The 20,958-nt window shown below is 40.0% G+C and overlaps 1 protein-coding gene across 3 annotated transcripts in view; it reads left to right on the top strand.

Moving 5' to 3' along the window:
- HECW2 (HECT, C2 and WW domain containing E3 ubiquitin protein ligase 2) overlaps positions 1–20,958 on the top strand; it is a 176,785-nt gene that overhangs the window by 85,047 nt on the left and 70,780 nt on the right. For 2 of the 3 annotated variants that reach the window (XM_075756220.1, XM_075756219.1), the window contains exon 3: positions 9,857–9,964. In XM_075756220.1, coding sequence (XP_075612335.1) covers positions 9,857–9,964 — 108 coding nt within the window. Of the gene's footprint in view, positions 1–2,988; positions 3,363–9,856; positions 9,965–20,958 lie in introns of those variants that run through there. The other variant, XM_075756221.1, reaches the window with a different exon arrangement.

Genomic DNA, 20,958 nt, shown 5'->3' with positions numbered 1-20,958 from the left:
CTACTGTTATACTTTTGAATTTTTGCCAGTGATATGGGTGAAAGGATTTATTTTTGTCTTTGAATGCTTTGAATTTAAATGATGTCTTTGCCTCAAATATGGAGAAGTAGAATTCCCCTTTATTCCTGCCATTGTACTGCGTCATATGTCTGGAAAAAGTACTTGTATTTTTTTCAGTATCTTTGTCCTGCAGTCTAGTTAACTAATCCTTTCAGCTGCTGCTGTGCCTCGAAATATTGTATTGTGTGAGTGCACATGGAGATGCTTGGATCCCCACGTTGAAGTGTTAGTGTACATATAGAAGGAAACAAAGTGTAGTAGTATAATTCTTGAAAAAGGAGGAAATAGTCCATCTTATGGCCAGTGTCAGAATAAACGACAGCAAGGATCTTGCCACTCTATTAATTTTAGCTTCAATACTAAAAAGGCTTCCTTGTTTAGTGTTTGGATGGGGCATATCGCATGGGTTCTACCTTTGCTCTGCTAAAGTACAGGTGAAGTGTTAGAGAAATATAACTTTTTCCTGACCATTCTGTCAGTCATGGGTAGAAAAATGAATAATTGCTCTTGCTGTGTAAAGTCATAAAGTGCAATAAACCTCAGCAACATAATATATGTGGTATGTAGGGGGTTGCAGAGGGCACCCGAGGGAATCATGGAATCATAGAATGGTTTGGGTTGGAAGGGACCTTAAAGATCATCTAGTTCCAACCCCCCTGCTGCGGGCAGGGACACCCTCCATTAGACCACGTTGCCCAAAGCCCCATCCAACCTGGCCTTGAACACTTCCAGGATGGGGCCTCCACACCTCTCTGGGCAACCTGTTCCAGGGCCTCTCACCACTCAACAGTAAAGAATTTCTTTCTAACATCTCATCTAAAGCAACCCTCCTTCAGCTTAAACCCATTACCCCTTGTCCTGTCACTACACTCCCTCATAAACAGTCCCTCACCATCTTTCCTGTAGGCTCCCTTCAGGTACTGGTAAGCCGCAGTTAGATCTCCCCGGAGCCGCCTTTTCTCCAGGCTGAACAATCCCAACTCTCTCAGCCTGTTCTCATAGGAGAGGTGCTCCAGCCCTCCCATCAGCTTCGTGGCCCTCCTCTGGACTCGCTCCAAAAGCTCCATGTCTCTCCTGTACTGGGGCCCCCAGAGCTGGATGCAGTACTGCAGGTGGGGTCTCACTAGAGCAGAGTAGAGGGGCAGGATCACCTCCCTCGACCTGCTGGTCACGCCTCTTTTGATGCAGCCCAGGACACGGTTGGCTTTCTGGGCTGCAAGCGCACACTGCCGGCTCATGTTGAGCTTCTCATCAATCAATACCCCCAAGTCCTTCTCCTTCTCAGGGAATGTGAGTGGAGGCTTTCCTCTTCTTGCCCACAGTGCAGGGGCAGTAAGTAGAGGTATGTGAACCTTAATTTTGGTTGTGCAAGGGAACAAACTGCTGCTGTGCAGTGAAGAACAAACACCTCCCTGCTTTTTTGACCCTGGGTCATGATATTAAATATCTGAATATAGATGATGATGATTCTTCACTGCTAATATAGCAGGACTGTGTCACCAGAAGGCAGATATTTGTGTCTAGGTTGGAGTTCAGAGTGTCACCCTGCAGCCTCTGGCAGTGCACCATCACCTTCATGTAGAGCCCAAACAGCCGCTTCTCTCCCATGTGAGGCTGTAAGGGCATCTGTTGTACCTTTCTCTGCCTCTTACTTTTCTGCCCCTGCTTTTCTCAGCTAAAGGTTTGTGTCTTACATTTTCATTGCTGTCCAAGTTTTCCAAAGTGTTATGAAGAGTAAAGAGATCTGTGATAGCGTGTAGTAGGATCTAGTAGCTGCTTAGGCAGCTTTTAAGATTGTCCAAGAATTTTGTTGTTCTCAACTTTTTTTGGGGTTTGCTCTGTTGGCATTCAAAGGAGAATAGTTCCCAGCCATTTAGTACACAGCAGTGCTTTAAATTTCTCTTACAGTAGTCTAGTTCTGGTGTTTTTTCCCCTCCTGTCCTTTGAAAATACAATTCCTAGAGGTGCTCGTGCAAACATAAAGTAATATAGTGGCTTTCAGTTCTTCACTAGCAAAAAGTCCATCTTAATTTCTTTGATTGGAAGCCTTTTTTGGAAAGTCTTAGAGCGGAGTATGAACATTCCCGTAAAAGGTTGGGGTTTTTTTCCTGTTTTTTGTTATCTGATTATTACTAGGAAAACCAAGATTTGCTTTGAGAGCTTGAGCCTAGTGCTCCACAAGCGTACAATTTCATGAAATGTGTGCTGTGAAGGACTTGATCTGCAGACCATGGACCAGATTGCACAGATACCTTTAAGTACCCTTTTTGTTCTTGCAGTACTGATGCTGCTTTGGCATGGGGTTTGGGTCCTTTGCCGTAAGCTGAAGGAGTTGTATAGGTCAGCTGCTGGCATCCACCAGGAGGCTTGTGAGCAGTCAGAGCATCTGGCAAAACAAAGCCTTGTCCGAGCCCCTGCGCTGAGGTGGCATTTACCAACCTGAAAGAGGAGAGGTAGTAACAGCAGCTCTGCCACCTGCTTATCCTCCTGCTCAGGAGTGCCCAGTGCAGAGTTATCCTGGGCTAAAGGCAGCTTCATCCCAGCCAAATTTCACGGAACAGTCTCGTCTTCTCTAAAATAACTGGATTTGTGGGGAAGTCATGCGGGAGAGTGAAATACTGAGTAAACAAAAGCCAGCACTTCCAGTGAGATCCCGCTGTGCTTGTTGCTGTGGCTGCCTTGTCGTCATTTCTAGGATTTAACGATCCTCCTGTTTACATCAGCCCGCCCCACGCCGCGGGCCGTGGCCGTGCCTCGGAATCCTCCTTGGACAAGGCGAGGAAGGAAGTGGAGGGAGGATGAGGCTTTGGCATCCTGTACCCTTCGGAGGGGAGTGGCCGCAAATAGCCGAGATTGAAGGACGTAATACTTTATATGTTTTAACACGGGCTGTTTGAACCTAGATAAACCCTTGATTAAAGGAGAAGAGGCAGACGATTGTGTGTAACTGCTAGAAACTGCCAGGGAGTTTGAGAACATCCTTCAAAACCCTTTCCTTCAAATGACAAGAGGAAGGGAGAGGACAGACGCACCTCGTGGAGCTGAGATTATACAACAGTGCTAATACAGACCCAAAGCCTCCAAACTTGAGCTGCACAGGCTGGGTCCAGAAGGCAACTTTTGTAGAAAATACTAATTGTGATTGGGAACAGGCATGCTATATTCAGGATCCGTCCTGTAAAATGTTCTTTTTTTAATTTTATTTTTTTATTTTATTTTTTTTTTTAATTCTTCAGTTTGTTAATTGTGCTCAGATGGAGAAATGCAGTTTAGGATCCACAGGCATCATTTGGAATGGCCAGGTAAGGCTAGAAGGTGTGACTAAGTGTTGATCTTTAATTTCAGCAGTGTACTGCATACGCTAGTGCTGTCTTCTGTGAGCAATGTTTTGATTCCACCAGAAAGCCTATGAACTGTTCGCAGACTGAGATGGGGAATTCTGAAAATCACAGAACATAAGTTCTACATAGTGGGTTAATATTTGTTTGTACACTAGTAACTGATATGTAGTATATTTTAAATGGGTTGACATAATGTGATTTATTATAATAATTGCTTGCAATGGAAGCTCTGCCTTGAAATTGTTAATTTACTTACTGGCTTTCCAGAAAAGGAGTGAGGCCTCAGGTGATAACATTTGTTTTCTCCATTAAATGTGTCCTGATGCAGTTTTCAATTGCTTTCAAGCATATTTTGGATGTAAGGGAGAAATTGATTTAGTTTGGTAGCTCAGTAAACATTGTGCTACTTCTTTAATGATTACCCACGGATTATTTTATTTTACCTTTTTAGTATTTCTAGAACTAAAATTATTAGAGGTTACCAAAGTGAAGATATTGCACAAAATTGAGTGTTACAAACTTTCCCAGTCAGTTGATCAAAACGCACAGTATGTACTGTTTGGAATGTTCTTACTAATCTTACATTTTGGTGACAGTCTGTTTCACTGTTTGGAAGTCTGTGCTCACACCAAAAAGCAGAGTGCACTTAGTGGTGCTGGGACTGAGGTTTTGGAAGTCATGCAGTAAAATGCATGTAAATCAGATTTCTGTTTTACATTGGAAATGCTATCCTAGAGATCTGATGGTTGGCTCAAAATAAAGTTCAGAGATATCCTCCTATGCACATTAACTACAAACCTGTTACTTTTAAAGACTGAGTCAAGTGACGGTGTGAAGTAGATAGATAGAGGATAACCATTCTCAATAGTATGCTTATGAGAGAAACTGATGGCAGATCCATGAATCTCAGCTTGAGATAAAACAATCGCTAGCCTTGCTGTCTAGCAGCCTTCCAGCTTCTCTGATACATACTGTAAGAGAGAGCCCCTGACGAGAAATAACATTTAGATTGATGCTTTATAAGCTTCTCTGGGCTGAGTACAAACACGCCTCTTAATAATTGGGTGTATCACACGCATCATCCAAGAATTTATTAAAATTAACCTCAAATGCTAAGGAAGTCAGCATTTTGACAATCTGAACTTAATTTAAAATTTTAAATTAAGCAGAAACAATACAAGCACTCTAAAAGATTATTGCATAAAACATCTTCCAGAAAGAGATGAAAAAACGGAGACTGGTATGTAAATCCCAAATGAGGACAACAGAATTATGCAGGGATACAATGGTGTTACCAATATGATTGATCTTTTCTGAGCTAAGCTGCACAGATTTTTCAAGAGCTGTGAATTAGAATATCCATATATGGTGGTGAAAGATGGAAATAAAGTGTATAATTAAAACCATTCAGTGACATTTTGAATCTTTTAAGCATCACCTTCTCTCTGAGCTCTGCATATAAGCATCTTTATAAATGTGTTACAGAAGAGAGATTTGTATGCAAAAGTTTGAAGCTCTTAGGTTGCTATAAGGAACTTTTAAATTTTTCTCCTATGCAGTAGGCAATCTGTGATGGTTCCACGCTAGGAGTTTGTGACTTCCATAATTTTTTGGTATTTGAAGAATAAAAATCCTTTGTATTCATGGAAACAAGTCTTTTATGACATAATCTAACACTACTGACCCACAGAAACTGGGACCAGAAGATGAACATTGGTTTGCATATGACCAGTCTGCACTGGGACTATTAAGGCTTGTTTCAGATATTAATTGGTAATGGTTCTTGTTTTTTACTGTCTTATAAAAGACTGTATCTTGTTTGTTTGTTGATTTAAGCTGTGCAAGATGACTCTGTAAGGTGATGGATTTCAGGTAGTTTATCATTTTTCCGAAGACAGAAGTAGAGAAAGTGATAAGACATCAAGAACGAAACGTGAATTCCAAAGAAGCTTCCTGACCCCTGATGTCAGATACTTGCTTAGCAGGACTTTCAACGCTGTCTCCCGTAACATCCTCATGCAAAAATAGGAGTAGCAGTTGATAAACCAGGTGGTTGTGCAGCCATTCAGAGGAACCTCAACAGGCTGAAGAAATGGGCAGGCAGGAATGTCACAAAGTTCAAAGTCCTGTCCCTGGGGAGGGATAACCCCTGACACCAGGACAGGCTGGAGGCTGACTGTCTGGAAAGCAGCTTTGCAGAAAGACCTGGAGGTTCTGGTGGACAAGTCGAACAAGAGCCAGCAGTGTCCCTGGCCACCCACTGTCATCCTGGGCTGCATTAGGAAGAGCCTTAGCCAGCAGATTGAGGGAGGTGGTCCTTTCCCTCTACTCAGTACTGGTGAAACACATCTGAGTGCTGTGTCCAGTTCTGGGCTCCCAGTACAGAAAAGGCATGGCATACTGGAGCTTCTTATGGCTCTTACTCTTTTATGGACATAATTTTATTGTGAAAACTAATTCTGTAAAAACAATACCTTCTTCTTTCATTGTACTGTTCATCCATTTATCCAGTACTTCTATATTGCTTTTCATGTAAGATAGCCGTACCGAATTGAGACATCCAAGAGGGAGCTATATCCCATTCACTGTCACATCAGGGCAGAGCTGTGGGCACAGATAGAGAATTACAATGCTGACATGGAAAGCACAAGTTATGAGTATTACAGATGCTGTTGATATCTAACTTACCTTAAAGTGTAGTGTAATGATGGTGAAGCATCAAAGTGGCAAAAATGAGTTCAGTTCTTAACAGCAGGTTTGACTGCTTAGCAGTTCAGTAAAGAAAACATTATTACTCAGAACATGTTTGCTTTACAGTGATTTCAAGGAGCACTAGTCAGTGTGAAGTTCCACGCAGTGATATATTTATTACTACCCACTTTGCATTGTAGAACATAATATCTCACATATGCTGACTTATGCAGCAGTTACAGCTCTGAGAAATAAGTTATTTTCTGAATATTTTGTGTCTAAGAATTTTTGAAGATACAAGGATGCTGTGCATTTTGTATTGTTTTATTTCTTTCAGAAGTATAGACTCACTGGACAAGATACCAATGCAGTAAGACAGTATTTTGTTGCATATTTTATGTTCTGGGAAGGGATATTTATATCTACTCTTTGGCCCAGATTCTGGAACAGCCGCCAGTTTCAGAAACAGCAACAATTTTCTGCTAAAAGGGGACTAGGACTTCTTAGAATTGAAGTTCCCTATGGAATATATATATATATAGAGAGCGAGCATGCATATATACACACGTACAAACATATATATATGTTTTGAGGAAGAGGAAAGATGAGGTAGTAGTACTTCTGACACTGCTTTTTGTGCTTTCAAACACTTTTTTTTTTTGCACAGCTGAATATTATTGATACTATCACAGTTTAACTGTTTTATTGCAGTGTGGATAAGTACATTTTGGCAATATTGTGTACTTTAATGTTTATGTGCTATTTGATTTATTTTTTTGTCTGTTCAGTGTCTTTGTTTAAAAACCGTGAGCTGAGGTTTGAAGTTATTTTTCCACATACATTAGTAATGTTATTTTCTTCCCCCTATGTGAATAACATCATAAAAGTAGAAACAAAATCAGCTGTTTCAAAAGAAAATCAAAGCTGTCCAAAAAAAATTCTATAATTTGAGTTGATTGCTGACAGGCAGTGGCCTGTCAGCATTTTTCTTCCCTCTGTCTCCACCACCTTCTGTTGCAATGGCAGCGAGCCTTTGAGCAGAGTATCAGTGATTTAGTCTTCATTGCTGTAAAGGAGACTATTCCTTCACAAAAGGGCTGAAAAACCAGGCGCTTTATTAAATGTTGGATTTTATTAATTAAAGTATTAGAAAATGTTCTGCTTTCTTGTAACTATCAGCTTAGAATTTGAGACTCGGATCACGTAGGACTCTTTCTGACGCTCACTAATGTCCTGGTAAAAATTACTGTTGGCTTTACTTAGTTACTGATTGCAAAAAACAAAGAACAGTCACTTGTGCCTTAATGTTGGAAATTGCACTGTTAAAGACATGTTTGATTGCTTGAGACTTTCTTGACTTGTTGAACAAGGTAATAATAAAAAATTTCATGTTGATGGTTATAATATACCAAATATCTCTCTTTCTGCTTAGAATTACAAACAGACTCTTCTCCAATTGGTTAAATTCAGAAGAACTAGAGCATGTTAGCGGAGGTGTTTTTTTGTCGTACAATACATCTTTATTTACCTAGACGTAATGAGAACACTGAATAATTTAAAACTATCTGTGTTTCAGATAACCATGGAATTTTTAAAGAAACTGCTTGCTTTTGGTAGTGATGATTTGGATGATCAAGTTTGTATGGTGGACCAAAGTAGGCACTAGTGTAGATTTGCTGGAAGTTAAGCTCTATCTCATGGCTTCCCACAGTTCTGTCTCTGGAAGATAATAGTGGGGTCTCGGGTTAGGAAGGCATGTTGAAAAATAAAAAAGTAAATAAGTCAACAGTGTATTGTTTCAGTTAGAGTGTCACTGCAGGCCACATACAGGGACTTTTTCTGAAGCTGATGGGATGATTTACAGGCTGCACTTTCAGAGTTCCTCTTTACGTAGCTTGGGGGGAAAAAAAAAGAAATACGTGGGTGAGATACAGCTTTGTTTATTCTGAAAGTTTTTTACTGTAAGGAATAATAATTATGCATGTTTTAAGTTTTTACTGCCCGTGTGCCTGACTTTATGGTGTATGCAGTTTATGTACTATTGTGTTGATTCCATGCAAAAAGTTAAGGCTGAGAGTATTATATGCTCCAGGATCACAGGCGTTAGGACAACCTTCCTGTTCCTTCTCATTGTCATTGATATAATTATGAAACTGTTATGAAACTCATCGTGATGTTGAGGTGTTCAGACCACAGCTTTCTAAACATTCTCAAATTCGCCCATGTCTGGAGGCATAAAAATGTCAGTAATTTGCCATGGCTACCTCTTCACTCTCCAGAGCTCTTACAGGTTGTGGACAGGGTGTGTAACATATTCTTGAGCAATCACAGAAGTCCAGCATATGTCTGGTAATGTTTTGCATGTCAGTCTGGAAGGATGTGAATGTATAGACTGGAGCAATGATTCAGTAAGAGTTATTGTGCATACGCTGAGATAAGCAGTCAGAATGAAAAGGAGAAAGAGAATATTTAGTGTAAGTTCATATTGTTAAGATAAAAGTAATAAAGCTGCATTGCTTATTATTCTTTCCTAAATAGCATATGGATTTCTAAAATGTAGGTGACAATTCTGTAATCTTATTTATGCAAGAGTTCCTACCAAAGTACAAAGAAAACATGCTTGAATGGATAGGAGCTTCATGAACAAAGCCACAGTAGACTAAGCTCTTAGTGAAGTCTTTTTCAGATTGCAAAATGTACTCAAATGTATGTAATAAAACAGGAATTTTTTTTTTTTTAATTTTTTTTTAAATTTTAAGACTAAGGGATATCAAGTACCCCTGGGAAGAATTAGGCTGTTGTATTTGAGGTCTCAGGTATAACTGTCTAATTAAGAAACAGCTGTCTAAATGCACTTGTAAAATGTTATGATGCATGCTTCCAGAGAACTTCCTGTACAAAAGAAGTTAAGCTTCCTCTGGCTCGTCATAACTAACCTTTGTGCCCTTTCAAACAGCTTCTCACTCTGGTTTTCTTTCATTCATACAGTGTTCTGGGTACCTGAATACAGGCTGGTAAATCAGAAACAAATCCCAAGACCTGTGTGTGTTATTGTTAGGACAAAAAGCTTAGTTCAAGAGGGAAAAATAGTCATATTGCAAAGCCGATCTGCAGATACTGTTTGCTTCTCCGTTCTCCTCTTTTGAATGGATTTTGCTGAACATTTCATTTGTATCCCTGGCTTACTAAGTGACAGGTCTGTCCTTTGAGCCTCTAACTTAACTTCACTGATAGGGAATAATACTGTATGTTTCAGGAAACTGAAAGTGTCAGATTTTTTTGGTGTATGTATAAAAATAACTCTCTCTAGTTTCTAAAATATAGGAAAATATTAAAAACTGAAGTAAGCCTTGATACCTCTAGTTGCAATTCCATACTTCCTACCTAGGGAACAAATGAAGACTTTCACATCATGGAGCAGGACTGCTGTATAAAATGGTATGGTAACTCTATGATGAAGCCGCAATCAGCTATACACTGCCAATAGCTTCTCTGTTGAGTTAGGGAAGTTTGGGAATTTAATACTTTAACTTGGCAGATCACCTTTTGCAGGAAACCATATATTTACTTTGGCTATATGTATGTCTACTCACTCTGCATAAATTGATCTATCAACTGTAAAAGAGAAGCCATTTATCTTTTGCCAGTTAGTTTGATTTTTATGGTTTTTTTAAACACAAATCTAGGACTCTTGAAACAAAAAACCAAGCAAACTACTATTATAAATACTACTTGACAATTTTTGTTTTCCTTTCCTCTTTCAGATGAGAACTCTCCAGCCAATTTCTGGGATTCCAAGAATCGGGGAGTGACTGGCACGCAAAAAGGGCAAATTGTATGGCGAATTGAACCTGGCCCCTATTTTATGGAATGTGAGTACCTATTCATCCAATGCTTATCCAAAAGCAAGCATGCCTTTATGTCAAGGCAAGTCAACAGGATGGCATTTGATATCCTTTTCATCAATCCCTCTGATAAACTGAAGGAATCAATCGTATTGCTTTAAGAGGTGGCATTTTTCAGTACGTTTGCTGTAGATTATAAAAATGGAGTTGAGCTTAGATGTACACTTATATTCTAGGAATATTCTTAGACAGCATGCTTCAGCTTAAAGGAGGAGGAAATTTCTTTGTGCGATGTTGTAGTCTATACGCATTGAAAGATGAAGTCACTTCCCAAGAAGTTTAAAATTTCAGCTGGATAAACACTTAATAGTAAATGCATACAAAGGAAAAGGTAATAAGCTAGTAGTGCTTGCTAATGTTTGTTAGTATGAAGGTTAGATTTGTCTCTAGGAAGTGCCAGCCTCCTGTCCAGTTGTATCAGGATTTCTCAGCTGAAGTTTTGTTGTGCTGGGAAATCCACTAGGCAGTTTTGAAATACTGAGACTCTCTGTGTTACTGGAAGAAGAAGTCTTCCGTTGAACTCCATAGAAGTATTGGTAGCCAAGCTTCAAAGCAGAGAGGTATGCCACTCCCTCAGGTGACCACGATTTATAGGGAGCTAAGCCACTCTGCTGTGCAATTTTTTTTTTTCATTTTTTATTTGTCTTTTTGCTTTTCAATGAAAAGGAGCTATCTTACCATCTGAAGTTATATGATCGCCTAAAGAAATTGATGTTCAAATCCTAGGATGCTGTATCTGATCTTGCTGGAAACTCTGATATGCCAAGCATCAAAGTGGCAATCGGTCCCAAAAGAGATGTAAGCTGCTCTACCACCTGTTTAGCCTCACAGCAATGAATCTTCCTTCATAAGTTTTAAAAATAAAAAATAAAAAAATACTCCCACTCCATTACTTCCCTGTACACTGCAGAGCTGTTAACTATAGGTCTTGGCAGAAATTTTTCTTCTAATTAACTGATATTACAGCAATACATGTGTTTCAAGAGGTGTTGTCTCCTCTGTTCTATAAATAACTATTAGAACTTCTTATTTCTAGAACTCATCATTGAATCTTGCCAAATTACCCCATGCATTATGCAGTACTTTTTAAATTATTTTTTTTTAAAAGGCTTTACTAGGATAAAATTAAATTTAATTTCAGGAGTTCATTACAGGAAGAAATGGTTGAACTGAAGATGAAGATCAAGAAAATAATAAAGATCATGATAATAAACTTTCCTGGTGCCAAAGAAAGCGGTATATTAAGGCAGATTAAAATGTATGTTAGAAGAATTTGTTGCCTCATATTTCTTGAATGTATATTATATCAAGATTGTTGCCAATATGGGCAGTTTTATTTCAAGGATATTTGTATCTTTAGCTTGTTACGTGTCGAGTGCAGTAAGGCATGGAGATGAGGCTCCTGAACAACATTTTAGGTTCATATGACTAACCTAGGCTAATGCTTCAAGAACTAACAGTTTTGACTTAAAATCAGCTGCAACTGACTTTGCAACTAACTGATATAAAGAGTGCAGGATATGCCTTCTTTGGTCGTGGTTAACTAATGAACAGTTCTGCTGCCATACAATGAACATGATACAAGCAATTATGTAGCAGCTGAGAACTGTAAAAAGGAATGTTTATGAGCATATGTTGCTATAGCACATAGTATGGCAGATAAATATGTCACCAGTGACATGCTTCTAGTGAGAGGCCAAAAATTGCGCTGAAAGACTTATATGAATGTCTGATTCTGCTTTTTAGACTGGAAGGCTCTGCAGATATGTGACCATGCTTCCTCAGCAAGGCTTTTTCTTTTTGCTTATAGAGGGCAAAGCAACTTTGATGCAACTACAGGCAGCTGCTCTTTTCTTTTTTCTTTTTCTTTTTTTCCTTTCTTCCTCAGACCACTAAATCACAGCTTAGGCAAACGCAGCGAGTGACCGTGCAGTTCAGGTACAACCACAGTGGAGTTGCCTGTGCCGTGCAGCACCAGGCCGGGTATGGGAAGAGCTGTGCTATCAGGGCTCTTACCATACTCTGCGGACAGTGACACTACCCAGATGTGCCAGCCACAGAGTCGAACTTAGCTCCCCTGTTAGCCTTTTTCTCCTGCCGTGGTGCTGATATAATTTGTACTCCCAGTGTAGCACTGCGTGCAATGCTTGCCATAGCAAGAGAGAGAGGCAAATGGAGAGGCTAACGTCCCCCATAAATATGTGCCTGATTATTGAAGATAGATGTTTCTGATGCTTTAATCTGCCATTATTTTCCAAGTTTTTGAAAGAACTCGACAGTTGTAGATTCCTCATGTTTAGAAATGCCTTTGCGAAGGGGCAGAAAACACGAGATGTAGGTCATGGTATTAGGAGGTGTCATACTTACTTCTCACGGTAAGGGCCTGCAGCAGACTGTTAATAACTCAACAGTACTTCTCTAGGAATGAAAGGAGCAAGTGGAGAACAATCCCAGATTCAGCAGCAGTGTCCCTGTATTTTTGAAGCGGTAGCTCTAATAAGAGGCAGCAATGTCTGAGGGACCAGCATGGGCAAAATGTGTAAATGGATTAATCTAAACTCAGCTGGAGATTAATCACAGCATAGAAATGCTGGTTGCATCCAACCTCCTGCTCTGTGGGACCAACACTCGACCTGATCAGCTGTGGTTTGTAAAGCACAGTCTTAAAAACCTTCAAGGACAGGGATTTCACAGATGCTGTAGGTAATCTTTTCCAGTGCTGCAATATTGCTCCAGCTAGAGATTTCTCTGGCATCCAATCTGAATGGCCAAAGTTTAAATTTGGGGCCACTGCCCCTTTTAAAATCTTCTGATAGAACTGGAAAGAGTTGTGTTTATAATATTTGTCTTGCCTTAACCTCCTCTTTGCCAGACTAAACAAGGCCAGCTCCTTCAGCCTCTTCTCACAGGTCACATTTTCTCCATCCTAACAATCTTTGTAGCCTTCTGCTGTCCCCTCTCCATTTTCTCCATGCTCTTTAACCTAGGGACCCAAAACTAGGCACAGTATTCCAGGTGTGTCCCCACCAGTACCAAGTAGAGGGAGACAGTAACTTCCGTCTATTTACTGGCCACACACCTTCTAATGTAGCCTGTGAGGTGGTTGTATTTGCAATGAGAGCATGTGCTGGCTCGTATTCAACCTGTTGTCCATCCTGAGCCCAGATCCTTTTCAGCAGGGCTGCAGCTTTGCCAGTCTGTTCAGAGGCTGTAGTGATGCACGGGGTTGTTCCACCCCTGGTGCAGACACTTGCAAGTCTCTTGAACTTCATGACATTGCTGTTGACCGAGTGCTCCAGCTATTGCTCATGCTCTGACATGTAGAAGCTCCAGCAGGCTGACGGTAAGCTAGGTATGTAACTGAGTTATAGCTGGGCTTACGTCACTGCAGGGTTTTCTGGCACAGAGCTGTTTCACCTTTGGAGCACAGGCAGTGCTTGATTGCCACCACCTATGTCCTGCTATACCTATGTGATTGGCAGGCTCCCTGCAGGCTACCTATACACAACGAAAGGAGGGCCATGTTTGCTGCAAGCCTGAGAAGCCTTGAACCAGCTCTGGCAATGAGGACTGATGATGCTTGTTAGCAGAGTTAACGCTAAATAACAAGAACAATCTTTTAGGATTTACGGTCAAAACTGGCCTGAAGCTGTCTGTCTTTTTGGCAAGAAAAGGAACAGAAGTTACTAATGTTGAACGATGAGATCAGTCAGCATGCACATTATCCCAAAGATTTTGGTTGTGTTTTTTCCCTAGCAGTGTCAGAGCTTAGGGACGTTACATATCTTTTCACCAGTAATGTAACATCTCTGTAGGGTGAAGTGCAGAGGATGATAGCATCACCAACAAGCTATATGCAAATGAATCTCATGCAGAAGGAGTATTTCCATTTTAGTTGCATTAATGTTAATCAGTGGGAGTCAGCTGGACTGAGCCTCAGATTCCTTCTGCGATCCTCAGATTTGTATCTTTTAAAAAAAGCATCTTATACCTTCATTTGGGAAGCTGTTTTTCCATGAGCATACTTGTAAACTTATTAATAGTTTCACTGAGGTCTGTGGAATTTATGCTTATATTTAAAGGTAGGCCTTGGATAAGCATATTTCTGAATTTCACATTACTGTATATCCACAGTCCTGTAACTCATTTTTCCAGTCATTCTGTTTATTCCTCTTAAAATCCCTCCCTATGGATTCAGCATCTCCTATTTCCCAAGCAAGTAACATGTAAAGCCATAGTTTGCCATTTGCTCTATTCAGATCAAGAGACCTGTAGAATGAAGGGCAGGGAGAGTCTCATCATCTTCATACTAAAAACAGACATTAATTCCCCCCAAAGCATCCAAAATTAGCAAAACAAGGATGATCAAAGTAAAACTCTCCCTTGCTCTAGACAAAAACCAACACAAAAAATTCTGTAGACTTTACCCTGAGAAGGGAGAATCAAAGGACTCAACAGTGAAATAATGAGAAATTTAAGTTAATGTATTCCAGAAATACAAGCAGCCTCTGAGGGGAATGCTGAGGAAGGGGAGGGGGGGGAAGAGTATGCAAAGCAGAAAGAAAATACTTGCAAATTACAAAGTCCAGCTCACCATCACAAACAGCTGCTGTCCTTAAGCTGTCACCTCGAGACAAAGTAAGTGGCTCTGAACTGCAGAGCCAACCAGTACAGAGACAGATGCTCCTCTTTCTTTTCCCAGGGGAAAGAGCAAAAGTGCCATATAAGCATGAAAGCAACTCTGTCATTTTAGAGAGTCCATAAGGTGAATTTGAGCATCAGCCTGAGATGGTGTTTCCTTACTCACGTAGTAGAAGTGGCTTTAAAACATCCTGCTCTGAGGCTTGCTAAAATGTGGGGGAAGGAAAACAGTGACTCACTAGACGGCTCCATCAACTTGTTTGCTGTGTAAACTGCAGAAGCATTGCTAAACATGGCCACAGCGCTACAAACGGTTTTCATCCTTCTCCTGTAAAAGTAAAGAACAAGTTCAAGGGCTATTATTTTGAACAGGTGGCAATAGTGTGAAGGTGCAACACAGCTTAATGCTTTCATGTTTGTTATGGTCATCTGGTATTTAGCATGACATCAGACTGTTCAGGTCCTTAAGTACATCAGGATCTTTACTCTCTGGTGCAGTTGCCCCAGGAGTGACTTTTAGCTGGTGGAGTGTTTCTCTGGTTTGTAGCAGTCTGTGAGCTTGGGATGGCAGGGCCTCCCTCTGGGGCATCGTGGTGGAACAGAGATGGTGGCATTCCTTATAGAGAACAGAGCTAGCAGAAAGATGGAGTGAAGTGATCCATGGAAAGGCTGGTGATAAAAAAAGCATGTGAAAGGAAACCTGAGTTTTATGAAGACTAGTTGATAAAAGCTGCTGCTTATTTATAAAGTGTGGCTTCTAAGTCAGTTTTTTGCAATATGGGAAAGGACAGGTCATATCTGAGGTGCCACAGGAGGGAGATTCAGTATAGTATGGTCACTGTTGTGCAACAGGTAACTGGTGCTTATGCACTTCCTTATGCAAAGTCCCCAGAACTTAAAAGCTATATATGTTCTAGTAGGTAAAACAGGCCAGGGGCTATTTGCAGCTAACCGTCCCCCCCATGTCAGGGATGCACAGTCACCGTTCAGCAGTATGGGTGGGTGTGTGCTCATACGTGAGTCCCTGCCGTGGTCTTGCCTGGTTTATTAGTACGGGCATAGACCAAGAGCCTCCTTTGAGAGTGGATTGGACTTGTATTTATAAGTTATAGCCTTGGTCCCATGAGCATTAATTACAGTATCCACAAGAAACACCATCGCCTACTTTACCTGTAGTGTAATGTCTTTGTTGTTATTTATAACATTCGATGTCATAGTCATTATTGTGAATAGAATAGAAATACATTGATTTGCATATATTTTCTTTAGTGATGCTGTGAGTTTATGTCTTGAACCATAATCCATAGTGGCAGCTGTTGGGATTCATCCAGAGACTGCCAGTCTTGTCACATCAATCATTTCCAAATCACCCTTGGGATGTTTGTGGTTAAATTACTTCTGGTGCCACACTGCGATACTCGGATGCAGTGACTGCACAGATGCTGTCTGTTTTGTACTTAAAATCGCAGGTTTGTGGCATGAGTAGACTATGAGATATATTCAGAAAACGTGGTAATATATGTGTTTGCATTACACTAGTATCATGTTACAAATGAGGTTTTGTGTGGAGTTGTCTCTGTTCAGTCCCTATTTCCATGAAATTATAACTTTTGCAAAAAATAGTGTATTGGGACTGAAACTGCCATACTTTGTAGCTAGCAGAGCAGACTCCCAGCTCCCTTTTTTGTTAAAAATGCTAATATATATTGAAGGAAAAAAAAAATCAGTTTAAGAATTAACTTGATGTGCTTTTAGCTTTTAAGGGTTGCTCTAGCAAAGAGTTATTACTGGAAATATGAACTCAGTTTAGTACTTTTAGTGGTTTTGACCAAAATGGTCAATCTTAATGAATGTTCTAGCAACATAATTCATTGCTTGTACCCAGTCTTTATATTTTTTGACCATTTAAATTAAATTCTACAAAGGTCATGGTTTACTCACATGGAATTGTTCTGTGTCTGGAACACTCGTCTTTGTAGCACCCTGTAACCAGCACCCTTTCAGAGGTCTGCCTGGGAACTCATGGATATTGTCCCTACCCTATTTATAAACACATTCACTGAGTTAGAAATACTTCTATTATTCTTCTGCTATTTATATCTGTTGTCTCTTAACAGCTATTTTTGAGTATCACAAACAACTGAAACAGGATCAGGTCTTGTATTTTTTACATTTGTGGCAAGCCTTGTTGGCTTCCGTAAGCACATAATACCCCCAGTGTTTTGTTTTAAAGGTTAGATTATAATTAAAGGCTTTACCAAACTGGAATATAATAGGCAATTCTCGTGACTGTAAATAAGCACGTCTCGGAGTGACAGCAAAGTGAGCAGGGCTGGCAGGGATGGGTAGGCTCTCTTACCTAAACAACTGTTTGTCCAAGTAGTTTCCTTTGAAGGAGGTTAGATGAAGAGAGACCACTGGGACATAAACGTTTTCTGTTATTGATCCTAGTTTATCTAAAAAGCTTTCTGTAAGTCTGCTTAAGTCACTTGCTAGGTTTTTTTTTTTAATCATTCCTTCTGTAAAATAAATTCTGTGATATAGCTGCTGAGAGAGACAGCAAGTACCCAGAAGCAGCCAGCTTTGGCACTCTTGTTCTGCTGCTGTTTGCTACGCTGTACTGTTCCCAGTAGGAAGTAATGGAAAAGGTACATGCTTAAAGTGATGCAGAGAATAGAATGCTACATGTCCAAGCAAAAATGTTGTGTTTACTGAACTGTCATGCTGAGGAAAAGAAATTCAACTGGCAGGGCATGCAGAACACTTCTAAATTCCTGCAGTTGTCTAGGAGGTGTTTGGGTTCAGCTGGGAAAAATTAGGGCTTAACCCAGTGCCTTTTCACTGGATTGCATCTCCCTTCATAGCTTTGTAAAGCCTGAATGTTCATGACTTAATTTGTTCCAGTGACAAATCCTAAATAAATTTTGTGGAACATGCTCTCATCTTTTTCAGATGAGTTTGTGATGTCAGCTTTTTCCTCATTAAATGCAGGAAGCCATATGTTTATATCTGCAGAAAGCCGTGGATTCAGCCCAGGTAACTTCTGGCACCTAGCTGTGGTGTCCAGGAAGTATTGGCTGCTGTGCAGTTTCCATACAGTTAACCGGGACCATTGTCTACCTCCACAGACTCTTACAACCCAGCTAGGATTTGACTTGTCCTTCGGAGGTGTCCCTGCACATCCCTTCTCAATGGAGTGTGGGGTGATTCCACCTCTAATACAGGCATTTCATTTGACGGGAGTATATCTGGAGCAAATTCTTCTTCCAGTGAACACACTTGTTTTCCTGAATTATCAGTCTCCTGGAAAGAATGCATTCTTCTAGAATTATGTTCATGTGTTTATGTATTCCAAGTTTATGAACTACAAGTATCTTTCTAGCCTATAGCAATTTTTTGATGGGCAAAGTTAAAGTATTAAAGGCAGTAAAAAGCTAGATAAAGTGGGGAACTTCAGGGAATTAGTGTTGTTTTAAAAGCAAGCTATTATTTGCTGTAAGCTGATCTCTTTATTATTGAACAGGCAAGAGTGTATGGTCCATAGAGGGAAGTACAACTCTATAATTTCATGCAGGAGTTCTTTTGAAATTCAAATGTCAATGTTTGAGTCTCAGAAGCCTTTGTTAATTCCGACATTTTTATGTAATGGACCTGAGCTATAAAACTATGGTTATAAAATAACAGCTATTGTCATTTAAAGAAGGGGATTATGGTTTTACAGAGTGTTCAGATTAATTAACATATATATCACTTTTTATATGGCTGTGTGATAACTTTTAAAGAATCACAGATACTCCAATTTCATTTTTGTCTTATTTTTAAATGAAGAAGGAATTTATTGCGATCTGTATGATGTCTGGAGGAATGTCAGTGATAATGGGGTGTGTGTGGTGTCAAGAACATGCTATCAAGAGCTAGGTACAATAATTTTTTCCTCCATGAATGAAAATACTTTTTGTTCTGAAATGTCATATTTTTCTCTAATGAGACAGCAAATAGTCCTGTGGTCGGGTACAGGTGTCTTTCCCTTGCTGGATTAACTGCTATTAACTTTTTCATTACAGATAGCATACAAAGCAAGCTAACTGAGGGAAGCAAGCTTGTTGAGGGAAGAAGTAGTAGGCAAGAAAAAAAAGAGAAGTGCAAGTTTCCCCTAAAGGAAACACATGAAAGCAAGGTGGCAGGAGGAATGAAAGAAACTGGGAAAACTCTGTCGGTGACACATGCTGTTGTGCAGTTTGTAGTATGGAACAGCTCAGAGGAAGCCTGAGTATTAATATGGTATAGAACTCAACTCGCTAAAGTCCTGTTTGCAGATAATTGAACTTACTGTTTCTGAAGAGGTCTGTGTATCTATGGAGTCTTCTTTATAGGTAGTAGGCTGAGACGTGTTCTATCATGAACAGCCACCGATACCTATTTTGAGTATATCTGGAGCTCAGCAATCTATCAGTCATCAAGAAAAATACATTCTAATCAACACTTTTGCTGATAACACAGTACAAGAAATGTCAAAAAGCTGGATCCTCCACTGTTTGCAACTGACAGGGTTCCTCTTGAGATTTCTTTTACTGTTAAGTATTAACTGTAGTTTCTAGCATTATTAGCCACACCAAAAAAAAAAAAATAATTTTTTTTACTTAGCTGTCTCTGGCCCTATGAAGGGATTGTGTTCTTGCTATATACAAGATCCAGTCTTGCAAACCTGTATTCACTTTGGCAACGTCTACATGGATGTGATGAGCCCATTTTACAATTTTGTGCGGAATTTCAAGCACAGCTTCTCTTGTGTTAATCCCATTGACGCATGCTAACAGCAGATCTGCCGTTCCTGTGTGTAGTGCTGTATACAGCCCAAACAAAATCAATGCTGCTTCTGTTGGGAAGTGGGAGGAAAAGTCTCCATGTTCTGTTTTTAAGTGCTCTGCTTTTTCTAATTCTTTCTAGAATTAGTCCTGAAGATTTTTATTTAGTTTATGTGATCGTCATATCTATTTCTTGAATCAAACATTGTTTTCTTCTATTACCAGCCACATACAGGTATTGAAAAGTACTGTATGCTAGCAGGAGTCATTGAGAGAAAGAATTCTGAGGATCCACAGGTCGTAACATTGCATTTCAGCCTTTAGAGGAATGTACATGTCAGTGTAGTGAGAATACATAACAAACTTCTGTCTACTGTCACGTTCTGAACTGTCTGTGGATAGAAGCAACAGCTGATAGCCTTTCCATTTCTAGGTTCTTTTCAGAAGTGATGCATTGAGACAAGGTAGTCAGTGACAACAGACTGAATAAACAGCAGCTCCAGAAACTCTCTGAAAAATAAAGTTTGGGTTGCAATAAAGCTGAGCAATGTAGCTGGAAAGTAGAAGTCGTGGTGAAATAGCTCGTTGTCTTGCCATGCCCTCATGTAGTCATAATATGTTCACAATGTGATTAAGAGATACTCAAGACTTGAGTCCTGGTTCCTTATGTGCATTTTACAATGTGGAGAATGCAGCACTTGGTATAAATCCTGCCAACTTTTGCACGTACTGAAAGTCCAATTTTATGTGAGCTAGAAATTCTTGTATGTCCATTTGGATATGAGCATTGTTGGTAGGTCAACAGAATTTCTCAGTTTAGGAAGAACTGCATGTCCTGCCCCACAATTCTTAAGACTGATAAACCTTTGTAGGTGATTAGAAATCCTTTTTGTATTTTGAGTTTTGCTGTAAACTTTGTGGTAAATAGAGCATGTTTTGACTGTGTGTGTGAACTCAGCTGTAAGGAGGAGGAAGTGGGACCAGCAGCTTCTCTACCTCTTAAGTCCCTGGAGGCACTGTCAGCCAGACACTTTTCCTTTGAAGGGTAGTTCTGAGGTGCCTCCTCTTTGTTCTGGGAGGAAGATAGTAAATAAATGTTGACCTGTAGCTGCAGCAAACTTAAAAATAAATTAATAATCCTTTTTGGCCGAGCAGGCTTGCAGGATGGATTTCTGATCCTTCTGAGCAGGGATAAGTGGGTATTTTATCTCACAGTAATGAAATACCTCAGCCCTCAAGGAACCATGCTGTATGTCTCAAAACCTTATATAAAACATTGCAGTTTTGTGTTTTAGAACTACTGACATATTGTTAAACCAAGTTAGAGGAATTGAACTGCCAAGACTTTCATGCACATCCTCTGGTCTGTCTGAACTGGCTGCTATAATTTCAGCCTGCCTGTGGCCATTTCTGTACCCAGAAGTAAACCCTCATCAACCTCACACAGAAGAGTTATCCCAGTGGAGAAGGAAAACAGAGAGGCTGTTCCAGATAGGAAAAATCCCACAGGATCAA

The sequence above is a fragment of the Balearica regulorum genome, chromosome 6, assembly GCF_011004875.1.
Source record: "Balearica regulorum gibbericeps isolate bBalReg1 chromosome 6, bBalReg1.pri, whole genome shotgun sequence".
Lineage (NCBI taxonomy): Eukaryota > Metazoa > Chordata > Aves > Gruiformes > Gruidae > Balearica > Balearica regulorum.
The sequence above is the reverse complement of the archived record's forward strand: the minus strand, read 5'-3'. Positions and strand labels throughout refer to the sequence as shown.